Source organism: Rhipicephalus microplus, chromosome 6, assembly GCF_043290135.1.
Source record: "Rhipicephalus microplus isolate Deutch F79 chromosome 6, USDA_Rmic, whole genome shotgun sequence".
Classification (NCBI taxonomy): Eukaryota; Metazoa; Arthropoda; class Arachnida; order Ixodida; family Ixodidae; genus Rhipicephalus; species Rhipicephalus microplus.
The window spans coordinates 140,774,187-140,786,855 of record NC_134705.1 but is presented as its reverse complement, the minus strand read 5'-3'; the positions used below and the strand labels follow the sequence as shown (position 1 = coordinate 140,786,855).

Here is a 12,669-nt window from a genome sequence, read left to right as displayed (position 1 = left end):
GCATTCCCTTACGTCGATGGTCAGCTTTCCCTTACTGCATGGAGACGTACAGCAACTCAAAGTACATCCTGTCCTCTGTTAAAAAATGCGTCGTTGAATTGAGGCACGTCCGCGATCGTTTACTTACTTGCATAGCGGGCTGGTATACGTTGTAGCCAGTGGTTATTATATCATCCGTGGCCGAGACTACGATGCCTTGGCGAAGAGAGTCTCTCACTGCAGTGACCCAATTCTCAGTCGTGACTCCGCTGACCACGTCTCTCACTGCTCGGTCCAAAGACATGCGCACCTCGGTATCGTTCCCCTTCTCGAAGATCTTCTCCACCTCGACGTCCATGTTCCTGAGCAGGTCCACGTGGTCATCGACGTCGCTTTGATTGAGCCAGAGCTGGCGGAAAATAAACACGGAAAAAAGAGGGTATGGTCAAGCGGTACTTTTCATCACGCAACGCGTGATACATGAGCTAAGAAGGTCCATGCGCAAACAACAAATGGCACATTAAGACGAATATACAAAAAGCAACACGCTTTCAATCATCATCATAAGCAGCCTGACTACATCCACTGCAGGACAAAGGCCTCTCCCATGTTCCGCCAGTCAACTTGGTCCTGTGCTTGCTGCTGCCAATTTATACCCGCAAACTTCCTAATCTTATCTGCCCACCTAACCTTCTGTCCCCCCCTAACCCGCTTGCCATCTCTAGGAATCCAGTTAGTTACCCTTAATGACCAGTGGTTATCCTGTATACGTGCTACATGCCCGGCCCATGTCAATTTCCTCTTCTCTAATTCAACTATTACATCCTTAACCCCATTTTGTTCGCTAGTCCACTCTGCTCTTTTCTTGTCTCTTAAGGTAACACCTGCCAATTTCCTTTCCATTGCTCGCTGCGTCGTCCTCAATTTAAGTTGAACCCTCTTTGTAAGTCTCCAGGTTTCTGCTCCGTAGCTAACTACCGACAAGATGCAGCTGTTATATACCTTCTGTTAAATATTGCGTGAACGAGAAAGAACGCTACTATCATCATTAAGAGAGCACCAGTGTTCGGAATAAAGATGTCGATCGGGTGGGCTTTGTCATGGGCACGGTGGCTCGTACTTTTCTCTACGTTCTGGTGCTGAAACCCGGGAGGAAACACCTTTGGAGGTGAGACGGAGCGGGATTCACGGATTTCGACCGCAGTTGCAGCCTCGAGAACTTTTTGTGAAGCCGCCGTGGCTAAAGCTGATATGCGAGGCCTAACCACATCTGTGACCTGAAAGCCCAACTTCGATTGCCACTAAGACTACTAGTAACACCCATGGACTGACGTGAGTGCTGGCATCGTCTGGAGGTTCACGAGACGGGAGCCCTCACGTCTACTGCGGCTTCATCCTCACTCGCCCTTCCTTCACAACGACGACCCGATGTTCACAAGTGAAAACAGCCCATAGGTCGATGACGTGTATTTAACCAGTGCGGCCCCGTGAGTGCAGGCATCATCTGGAGCCTCGCGAGACGGGAGCCCTCACGTCTTCTTCGGCTCAGTCTTGACTCGCTTTTCACGACGATGGCCGGCCAGTGAAATGTGCACAAGATTGTGAAGAACGACTGCCCGACAAGTGACAGATATTTGTTGTGCGAACCTGCTGCAATGGATGCCGTGTTGACTTCAACTTTGCTTCGTGACCCGGCCAGCCAGTGATCTCTCCCATTTACGACACTGAACTGGATCATGGAGGCCCTCTACGGAAGGTGGAGTCGAACACGCAAGGCCGTCGCGCAGGTCTTTGCAGATATCGAACGTCTTCGGATTGTATCGCCCACCAATCTGTGAGTTACGACGTATTCACCGAGTGTTGATTGAGCAATATGAGGAACTCAAAAGAATCGACAAGGAAGTAGAGGACACAGTTGACATCGATCACTTGGAAGCAAAGATGGAGGAACCTGTTTAAGAGCACAAGATTATTCTAGCGAAAGTCAAAACCGAATATGAAATCGCCGACGCACCGAAGGTATGGCAGGCTCGTTTGGGGACAACAAGACTGCAGATTAAAATGGAGGCAGAAAGGAAGGCACTCTCTGCGTCTGCGTCACCACCATCCAGCAAAGGCCTATTAAACAGCAATCTTGTAGCACAGATGCCAGTCGAGTCAGCCTCAGGACATATTCTTGAGCGTGGTAGAAGCCAATCGATCAGGACCTTCACTGAAGTAACGACCATCGAAGGAGCCAGTGCAGAACAACCGCTACTTACAGGGACCCGGGCCACGCCTGCAGAGCTGTCGTTAGCGTGCCATACCCATGAACCTGTTGTCAAGACATCTACAACTCTGGTGTTCGAGTTTGAAGGCTTGAAAATTGGAATGATTGAAAAGAGGGAAGACTTGCAGACCCAAAGTGCCACCTGATTGATTGATTGATATGTGGGGTTTAACGTCCCAAAACCACTATATGATTATGAGAGACGCCGTAGTGGAGGGCTCCGGAAATTTAGACCACCTGGGGTTCTTTAACGTGCACCAAAATTGCCACCTACTAGATATTCAGGATACGCCCAAGCCAAAGCTTGCAGATTGAGACGTTGCAAAGTCCTCTTCGCCCTGCGTACAAGTGCCCGATGGAGGAAAATTAAGGTCCATTCTCAAAGCGACAAGAAACAGAAGAAAGAAACAAAAGGCCACGACGACACAAAAGCCAGCCTTCTTGCGCTGCTGAAAGCTTAGGTTCTTCGAGAAAGCTACAGAGGCTAATATTGAAGAGAGTAAGCAACACATATCTTGTTTTCACAAAGTTGATAAATGCTGACTCAGAGCAACAGCGGCGCATGAGAGAGATCAGATGAAGGCGGAAGCAGAAGGGTTACAAGGTAAATGCAGCAACGAACAGAAAGCAGAGGAAAATGTTACTCAAGTATAGCTACACGAGCTCTTTCTGGAAGAGTATTATCTGCGAATTTTCATGCCAAGAAACCTTGCTCAACGACAATGCAGGTTCATCAAGGTCAACGCGTTCAGAAGCACGAGTGTGGAACAAACGCCGAAAGCACCACTGGAAAAGCAGACGCGGTTGGATATCACGAATTTTCTCACATGGACTGACCTGGACTGACAAGAACTCTTGAACAGCGTGTGCTTCAAACTTAGTGTGTGTTAGTGTTCATCATCAACAATTGCGGTGGCGCGGAGGATGTTAGATATTGTGTGAACGATGAAGATAGTCGCTATCATCATTAGGGCATTAGATCAGTGTTCAAAATAAAGAAAAGGTCAACGGGTGGGCTTCGCCATGGGCACGGCAGCTCATCCTTTCCTCAACATTTTGATCTTGGCTTCCAAATCATTGATGTCAACTGCATCCTATATTTCCTGGTTGATCTGAGTTCCTCACATTGCTCAATCGAAACTCCTTTTCTCTACACCTTCTTCTTGAGAGATAGTGGCAATCTACTTGTCATGATGTGAGAGTGCTTGCCAAATGTGCTCCACCCCATTTTTATTCTGCTAGTTGCTTCAGTCTCGTGGTTAGGCTCCGCGGTTATTACCTGTCCTAAGTAGGTATAGTCTTTTGCAGCTTCAAGAGCACTATTACCTATCTCGAAGCGCTGCTCTTTTCCGAGGTTGTTGTACATTACTTTCGTTTTCTACAGATTAATTTTAAGAACCATCTTCCTGCTCTCCTTGTCTAACTCGGTAATCATAAGTTGCAATTCGTCCCCTGAGTTACTCAGTAATGTGCAGGTTACTAAGGTACTCTCCATTAACTCTTATGCCTAAGTGTTCTCATTCTAGGCCTCTGAAAACCTCCTGTAAGCACGCGGTATATAGCCTTGGGGCTTTCAATGCCAAGCAACAAAAAATAGTGGCTCTCCTATCCTTGCAAGCGACGGGCCGAATAGTTTTGATTAGATAAATTTCTCCCTCATAGCATGATGAGTTAGTGAGAGGTCATGTAAGTTTAAATGAAAGCTGCAACATCAACCATGGCAATCCCGCTTCGCTTCAACTTCAAGTGCACTCAACAAGGTTGCGAATCGAAGAAGTTGAAACACAGATCATAGTGGCTCTGAGCAAAATCATGAGACATTGAATGAGACGAAGTTCTGCGCTCTTCTTCTCTCGTCCATTCTCTCGTACTTGTGCTCGCTCTCATATTGTGTGGGACTGATTGAGTTGGATTACCCCAGGCTCATTTTTTACGTTCTGTCAATGTTTAGAAATACAAAGATATGTGTACGTGACAAATCAGAGAAGGCACTAGCCTCATGTGCAATTTATTGTGTTTACCAGAACACGCACTGGTACGTTCAGATCAGCCCTGTAACTATCTACTAATAAAGCTGTACTCATGTACTTTATGCAACTCTGAGTGCCTACGGCAAAAAAATTGTGCAAAGCATCACTTCTATTTTCTGTAATTTGCATCTCAACGAGTTTCATTCTGTTTTTGAGATTCTTCGTGTAAGCTCCTCTTGCTAGATAGCTAATGTATTTATTATCTTTTTCGATCACTTCGAGGCGGTGGAGCTTTTAAAATTGTTCCATTGAGTACACATTACGTATTTCGGCATGTTACCACGAGAACAAACGGGATAGAGCAAAGTTCCCACGTCTTTCTGTGGTCATTTTTCGCAACCATGAATCTCCATGTGGCCTAAGCTCATCGCACTCTTCTAAATACCCCTGCGTGCTCACCGCGACTTCGCGCAAGGTATGCAGGTTTGCAGGATATGGAAAGTGCCCACACATTCTTCGAGAGAGTGTGTAAAACTAGTATCGTGCCTTCGTATTCGGCTTTCTTACTTACCGGAGCAAAAGTTTCATTGGCTATCATGCTGTGACGAGAGTAGTGTCAAATTCTAGGCCTAAATAGCACGATGCTGGATGCGACAGGGTGCAGAGGGCTACTACGAGGGAGGTAATGAGTGCGATTCAGCGTCACCGACCGCAGGGGAGAGAAGAGAGCAGGCCGAGTGGTAGACGTCTTCGCTTTTGTCCATTCCTTGCAGTTGCACTGAACTTCACTCATAATCATGCTTTACCAATATGCCTAGCCCCACGGTCTTCTAAGGTACTAAAAAGCTTGTCAACTGGATTAGTCTAGGCGGCAACAAACTCGGCCCAAGAGTGTGATGCGTCGGGGAATGAGATTTTGCAGACGCACGAATAAACTACAGTGAATTAACGGTGTGCTCCAGTTGCAACAACGCGTTAACCTTCGGGCAAGGTGCTCGTGAAGAATGGAACTTTAAGTCGACCCATGTGCTGCTTCACATGGTTCCCTTTGGTGGGAGGTGGTTTAACTTTCTTTTCCTACTTTATATTAAAAAAAATCAAGTTCTTGTCTTTAACCATGCACACAAGTATATGGTGAAAATGCCAGTTAGATAATCCGACCGAAAATTTAGCCAGGTGAGTGGTCGAGCCCCACACACGAGCTTACCTGGAGGACCCTTTCGAAAGTTTTGCGATATTCGCCTCCGTAGAAAATGAAACCAATCTTCTGCGTTATCGTGAAGCCAGAGTTGATGTACATCATGGGCCGACCGTCCTCGTAAAAGAACCGGATCCGGAACAGCGTGGCGACGCCAATCTGCGGTGACATGGCGTCAGCCAGCCACGATCATGTGAACATGGCAAGAGACACATGTCGCATCGCATCGGAGAAACAAAAGAACGATAAAAATGAAAAGGCCTCTCAATATTTTGGGGCCGAGGTGGTACTTGTAACTAAGAGCAGAAGTATTTCGCTGGTAGCATATTCTGCCTTTTAAGTTTTATATAAAAAAATAAATAAATATATATATATAACCGAGAGCCTTTACCTTCTCTACCAGGTCATCACATCATCAAAGACGCGTTCATGACTTTAGGCAAACCAGCGAACTCTTTTCGTTCAACTTGACCTCACCTGCCATCTTCTAGAAGATGATATCGCCACTTAGCAAGAGCAGCTTCTAAGCATTTTTTGCTACCCTTCTCTTTTCAGTTTTCGAATGGCATAACATCTATTCCCAAGGTAGGTGGGATGTGTCGATTTTTTCATATGAACTGTACCTACCTGCAGAGACTGTCGCACCAGGAAGCGCACCACATCGAAGAAATTAGAGGCCCGCATCAGCTGCATGATATCGAGGTACGTCTGCGTCTCTTCCAACGCATCTTTCAGTGGAATTTCCTTGGACATGAAGGTGTAGCAGCCACTGCGTGTGCACAAGAAGGGCTCAATACATTATGACAATGCTCCGATGGCGCTAATTATGCGAATAATATTAGTGCCCACAAATGAAGGGGGGGGGGAGGCCCAAGACGCCGGAATTTCACTACTGCAGTAAAGGGGCCACAACACGGTGAGGTCACTATTTCAGATTTGCAATGAAATGTATAATACCAGAAGGCTTACTATGTCTCTAAATGTAGGAAAAGTACACTGTAAAAGAAAATGTTTGAGGGCCAAACAAGACCTATATATAGAAGTTGCCGGCTATAAGATCAGCGTACCTCCAAGGACCACCCCATTGTTAATGCGTGTGCGATGCCATGCACCAGATAGAATTGAGCAGTTGCTTTGCACCAAAGATTCGATCGCTGCAAGTCGCTCAAGTTCATTGCTAAGTGATAGAAAGGTTGAGTTGAGTATGTTGATTTCAAGCACCGGTGACCACGGAAAATTATCGTTCACCGCAGTGTGACTCTCGCACACCAAGCTGCTTGTTACGTCACGGCTCCCAATATTGAATTATAAATTGAATTACAACATATTTAATCATAAATTATGTGCTTGACCAAATGGGCTAAAATTTTGCCACTCAGAAAACATAAAACTTAAATAGGGCAGATTATGATGAAAAGTTTTGTTTCATGGCCCCTTTAAGCGCCAACACAATCGACTAGTTGAATGCAGATTAAAGGTGGAAAAAGCAACGATCATTATTCTTGGTAAGTACAGAGTTGAGATTCAAGAATGTTTTCGTTACTTAAGCAGAGCATCAAAATATGCGAATGTAGCGGAAGCTAGGCTCAAATATTGAAGCATTTTGGCCATCTGGCGTTCTAAAAAGGAAAGATGAGGTCTATACGTTTTCCTCACATACGGCTTCAACATATCCACTACATTGAAGTTAATGTCGCTGCATTGAAGAAAAACAAAAGTACGTAGCAGTCACCGTAGGCCACACGTATGTTTTTTCAAAGGTTCTTTGGCGCTCAAACTAAGAAAATGACAAGGGTATAGAAGGTAAATGACTTAAAAGTCAAGGATGATTTATGAATGTTTTACAAAAGCCCCGTATTCACAGGCAGGTGCGCACCTCAAACCACTGCTACTGCTGCGCAAGTTGAACGAAGACTAGACGTCTGACTGTGTAGAGATTTAACAAGCACAACGTAAATTGTAGCGAAATCCAACTGGCGTTTAGATTCATGTGTAGGGTTTGTGAAAATTTACCCGGCCACTATTCTATAACAGTACATGAGAAAGTGGCCTGAGAACTTTTTATAAGCGTTGTACATTCGTTTGTTCGTTGCAGCAGAATGGGGCCAAGCAAGAAACTCCTCCCCATTGAAGCGCGAGATCGTGGACGTCGTCTTTTTTCTAATAGTGAAATAAGTGCGTTTTGGTTGAAGAACGCTTAGCTTCAAGTGGCGCCTACATAGGTGTTGACGCATTCCGTTTTTCTTTTCATTGCTCTTGCACAAATATAGCAATAGCCAGTGCTCACCTGTATATGGGCTTGAGAAGGTGCATTCCCTGGCGTATCTCCTCAGTGCGCGTGATCGGCCCCAGGTGGAGCAGTGTCCTGTTGAGCCGGAATAGTGCTTCCCTCGTTGCCTCGGTGTGAAAGCTACCGCCTTTACTACGCCACGAGCTGCACACGTAGCCGTAGAAATCGGTGCATGGATTCTTGGTGTCGTTCAACAGACTGTCTAGATACTCTTTGGCCTCGAGACACTCTGCATGGGTGAAGCGCAATGACATGAAGGTGTCGTCACCTAATCCGAGCAAGCTCAATTGTTGGAACAACAAAGTGGTATGCACAACGAGATCTGCGAAATGACATGCCAACAAAGGCATGCCTGCAGTGTTTTAACATATAACAGGGCTTCGACTAAGTTAGCGAGTTTTCATATATAAAATGCGACGTGCTCGTAACGGCGCATACGGAATGCTCTACTGCTAGAAATGCGTTATTAACTTACAATACTAGCAATATAAAAGCACATTTTTACCCGCATGTATTTGAGAATATATTGTCTTTCCCTTTGCATTTGCTTGGCTACGTAAGTCGATCTTGTGGTAGTGACATTTATACTTAGCTAGTTATTCTTTCACAGAACGCTTGTACCTTTGTCTCAGTTTTTTCATGTTGCTTTCCTGCAAATCCTGTGAGCTACCACTCCCTCCTTTGCGGTGATGCTTCAGGACACACCTGAGAATGTTCCTGGCGTGCAACCATCACGTCGGGCTTCGTCCAGAAAACGTGGCAACGCGCCGAGAGACATGGACAGCGAGGCAACCAATTTGTACTCGGATGGCTTCGGGTCATCAGACGATTACTTCAAAGTCGTCATGGATCGAACTACAAAATGAAAACTGCTGCGAACGGCGTAATTGGCAAGTGTTTCCACCGTTAAGACTGCACCTCAGCACTGGCTACGCACCATGCTGTTCATATCCGATGACACTGCGTCCCTGTGGAAGCTACCGCCTTTACTACGCCACGAGCTGCACACGTAGCCGTAAAAATCGTTGCACGGATTCTTGGTGTTGCCCAAGAATCTTTGCAAGCAAGTTCCCAGAATCCGTTGCATGGATTTTCGGAACTTGCCTGTTTGCGACTCCTCAACAGGCAAGTTCTTTCTGTGCTTCTCGAGGAAACCACGCCGAATGAGATCAAAGACGTGAGGATCAACGCTCGGAAGAACGTCCTTGCCGTAGACGGTATGTACCGTAGTGGGCTGCAAAGCCTTCGGCACATAAGAGAAATCGGCAGTGTGAAAGTTCCGCCAATGGCCGCTACTGGCTGTGGAGCTTTTCATTCCAGCTTTTCATACCTGCCCATATTAATAAAGGCAGCTTCAGATGGTGCCCGCATCACGCACATTACCAGACTTGGCAACTCACGCTGCTTGAGGCTTGTGTTCGAGGGAGACAGCCTACCCTCGTACGTCAAAGTTGGCCATGTTTGCCACCCAGTGCGTCCATACGTTTCGAATCCACTGCAGTGCTACAAGTGTCTCAAGATAGGACACGTGTCTGTGAGAACAAAGTTGTGTGCACGCAGTGCCATGAATCTCAATGAAAAGACGCCTGCAGCGCCACCACGGTACGATGTCCAAACTGCCAAGACCCTCGTGAAGCCTCATCGAAAGATTGCCCGCGGGTGCGAAACGAGCACGCGGAACTCAAGCGTATGGTGTGGGACAATTCAACGCACAGGGAAGCTGCCGCTACACTTCGCCGACGATGGTGCCGAGGCCGTAGACCACGACAGGACTGCACTGCCGATAGAGAGATGTCATCTTCCATCAAAGTGGATCACCCACAAACACCGAACTCAATGAAGACGAATACTGCGAAACAGAAGACAGGGAGGGATAGCAGTGCCACCTTCCGAACAGTGGCCCTCACTTCCACGAGGTCAACCTACTTCGGAGTCCCATCCAATCCCGCCGCCCTTGATGGCGCCTCTAACCAGTGATGCAACGGATGAAGATCAACCAGTGATAACCTTGCTCCAATCCCCGATGAGTGCCATGCGTGTCGAAATGAGCAATATGAAGACTTCATCTGCGCACACTGCATTGCAAGTGCTGGACACCTTGAGTCCGGTGCTTGCAGCTTGAGGGTAAAACCATGGTCAGCGAGGTACCGTCGTTTCGAGTGAAAGTCAAGAAAGCATCTGTCTTTCAGTGGAACGCCAGAGGTCTTAAGTCACGCATGCCTGACTTTAGACAGTTTGTATTAGTCAACCGTTTCCCCATTATTGCGATTTGCGAACCCAACCTGTCTGCTTCAATCAAACTGTCAGGATATGAGCTCTTTATGTCCCCCACTCATGGATACTAAAGCAAGGTTATTGTATTCACGCGCCGTGACCTCACTTACGTTCACCACGCAGTCTCCCCTGATGAAGAGAATCAATATGTGGGCCTTACTGTGAAGAAAAAGAATGTTACTTTCACGATTATCAGAGCTTGCATATCTGCATCAAGCCGCCTCGACTGCGAGTGCTTACGTGGTATTCTGACATCAACTCTAAGCCCATGGGTGATCATTGGTTACTTTAATGCTCACCATTCCTTATGGGGAGGCTCCAGGGTCAACTCTAGAGATAGAAAGTTGGTGTCCTTTGCCTCGGAGTACGAACTTTGCGTTTGTAATGATGGAAGCCCAACGTGTTTCCACGGATCAGCCTATAGCAGCTGCCTGGGCCATACATTGGTTTCTCACTCATTAACCAGAAAAGTGCACTGGTTGTTGAATCTGGAAACGCGGGGCTGCGACCATATTCTAACACACTTGAGGATAGAAGGTTTCACCAGCTCCAAGTCCTCCAGAGACCTCAAATACACCGATTGGCCGAAATTCAAAGCTGTAATGGAAGGCTGTTGCAGGGACGACTTATCTTATAACCTAGAGGACTCGATAGAAGATGCCCTGTAGAATACCACGCATTGACTTTTGACTAGTTACAAGCGCACCGATTTCGACATCGAGCTTAAGAAACTTCGAGTAATACGTCGTCGTGCAGAAAATAGGTACCGACGAACAAAGTGCAGGGATGATTGGAGGCTGGCTAGACGCATTCAAAAGAAATTGCAGCGGCACATAAATAAACTGGCTTGCCAACGTTGTACATCCTTCTGCGAGTCATTAGATCCACGAAAGCCCCTATCACAGATATGGAGAACTGTCCGTGGTCTTACCACAACTTTTGGTCAGCGACACCCGTTTACATCTCTGGCGCTTCGCCTACAATGCAGAGAGATTGACGCCACAGAATTGTTCTGTAGAAGAATCGCCGGCAAGTTCAATTTTACGGAAACAAGAATGGAAACACTTGACAATCCACCAACCTCACGTGATCCCCGTAGGGAGTGCCGGTTTCAAATGGATGAGCTAGAAGCGGCACTGGTACTGTGCAGACGTTCTTCAGCACCCGGACCTGATGGCATTACGTACCGTGCCCTTTGTTATCTTGGAGTCGAAGCCAGGAAGACACTCCTACGCCTTTACAACGACTCCTGGCAGAATGGTATGGTTCCCCAAGCATTGAAGTTAAGTCACCTCATTCCACTACTAAAAGCTGGTAAATCTCCTTTGGATAATGCCTCATACCGTCCTATCGCGCTTACCAGTTGTGTGAGAAAAACAATAGAAAGAATAATTTTAACACGAATGGAGTGGTATTTAGAGCACTACCAAATCTATTCAGTATTTATGACTGAATTCAGGCGCAGCCATTCATCAATCGTCCAAAATATTGAACTGGTAACATATGTTGAACACCAGAAAGCCTGTAAGAGGTTGTATGCCACCCTGTTTTTAGATGTTAAGGGGGCTTACGACAACGTTACATATGAAGCCATCCTTTGTGCTTTGGAAACAGTAGGTCTTGGTGGCAAAATATATATGCAGCTGTACAGCTATTTCCAGCTGATATCATTCTTCGTCATGACAGCGAATGGCCCAACACCTTGCCGAAGAGTTCCTCAGGGAGGTGTGCTAAGCCCTACGCTTTTCCATCTAACCTTCATTACTACTCGAGCACCGTAAAACTACAATGGGACTACCAAGCACCATAGAACTCTCTATCTACGCTGACGACATAATTATTTCGACATCAGGTGTGATAACGTTTCAGCTTCGCGCCCGCCTTCAGAAGGCTGATACAGCGACGTCATGGTACCTTCATAAACAAGGTCTCGAAGGGTCCTATGGGAAATGTGCAGTGGTAGTGTTTACGCGGAAAGCAATCTCTGCTTACAGCATATCGATTAACGAAGAACACATATCGTTCAGCAGAAGCCACAGGTTCTTGGGAGTCATAATAGACAGAAACTTGTCGTGGACTCCACACGTGAACTATGGGAAGAAGCGGATGACCGCAACATGTCATATGTTCAAATTACTTGCAGGAAAGAATTGGGGAGGGCCCATATCATTTATGCTGAAACTTTACAGAGCACTGTTTAACGGTTTCTCGCGGTACAGCTTACCTACAATATCTAACACTGGCAAAACCAACCTGCGCACAATTCAGATTGTTCAAGTCTAAGCACTTAAGATACGCCTTGGATTACCCCGCATTGCTTCAATGGCTTAAACCATTGCCATCGCTCAAAATCACTCAATCAAGACGCATATTATTACTGAGACAATGTGCATGCATTTCAGGCAAATGACAAGACCACTTCCTACCACCAGGCGAGCCTCACTACTAAAAGGCCCCGCATGACATACGGTGCCACTGTCTGCAAGCATCGCTCATCGTTTACTGAGGCGTACGCACCTGCATTAAAGCCACTGCTTCCTCCTTGGAGCTTGAGCCGGCCGCGAGTTTACTTAGCGATCCCAAGAATGCGGAGAAAATTGGACTTGCCGACACTTGTTCTAAAACAACTGAGTCTATTCCTACTGAATTGAATTATAGCAACCACGTGCACATTTACACAGATGGCTCG

General features: G+C 46.5%; 1 protein-coding gene across 1 annotated transcript in view; it reads right to left on the bottom strand.

The window, feature by feature from the left end:
* The window catches only part of LOC119167295 (endothelin-converting enzyme 2), a 40,636-nt gene that overhangs the window by 9,283 nt on the left and 18,684 nt on the right, over window positions 1-12,669 (bottom strand). The window contains exons 6-9 of the mRNA XM_075866745.1: window positions 7,704-7,935; window positions 6,044-6,185; window positions 5,426-5,575; window positions 128-388 (exon numbers count right to left, since the gene is read on the bottom strand). Coding sequence (XP_075722860.1) covers window positions 128-388; window positions 5,426-5,575; window positions 6,044-6,185; window positions 7,704-7,935 — 785 coding nt within the window. The remainder of the gene's footprint in view (window positions 1-127; window positions 389-5,425; window positions 5,576-6,043; window positions 6,186-7,703; window positions 7,936-12,669) is intronic.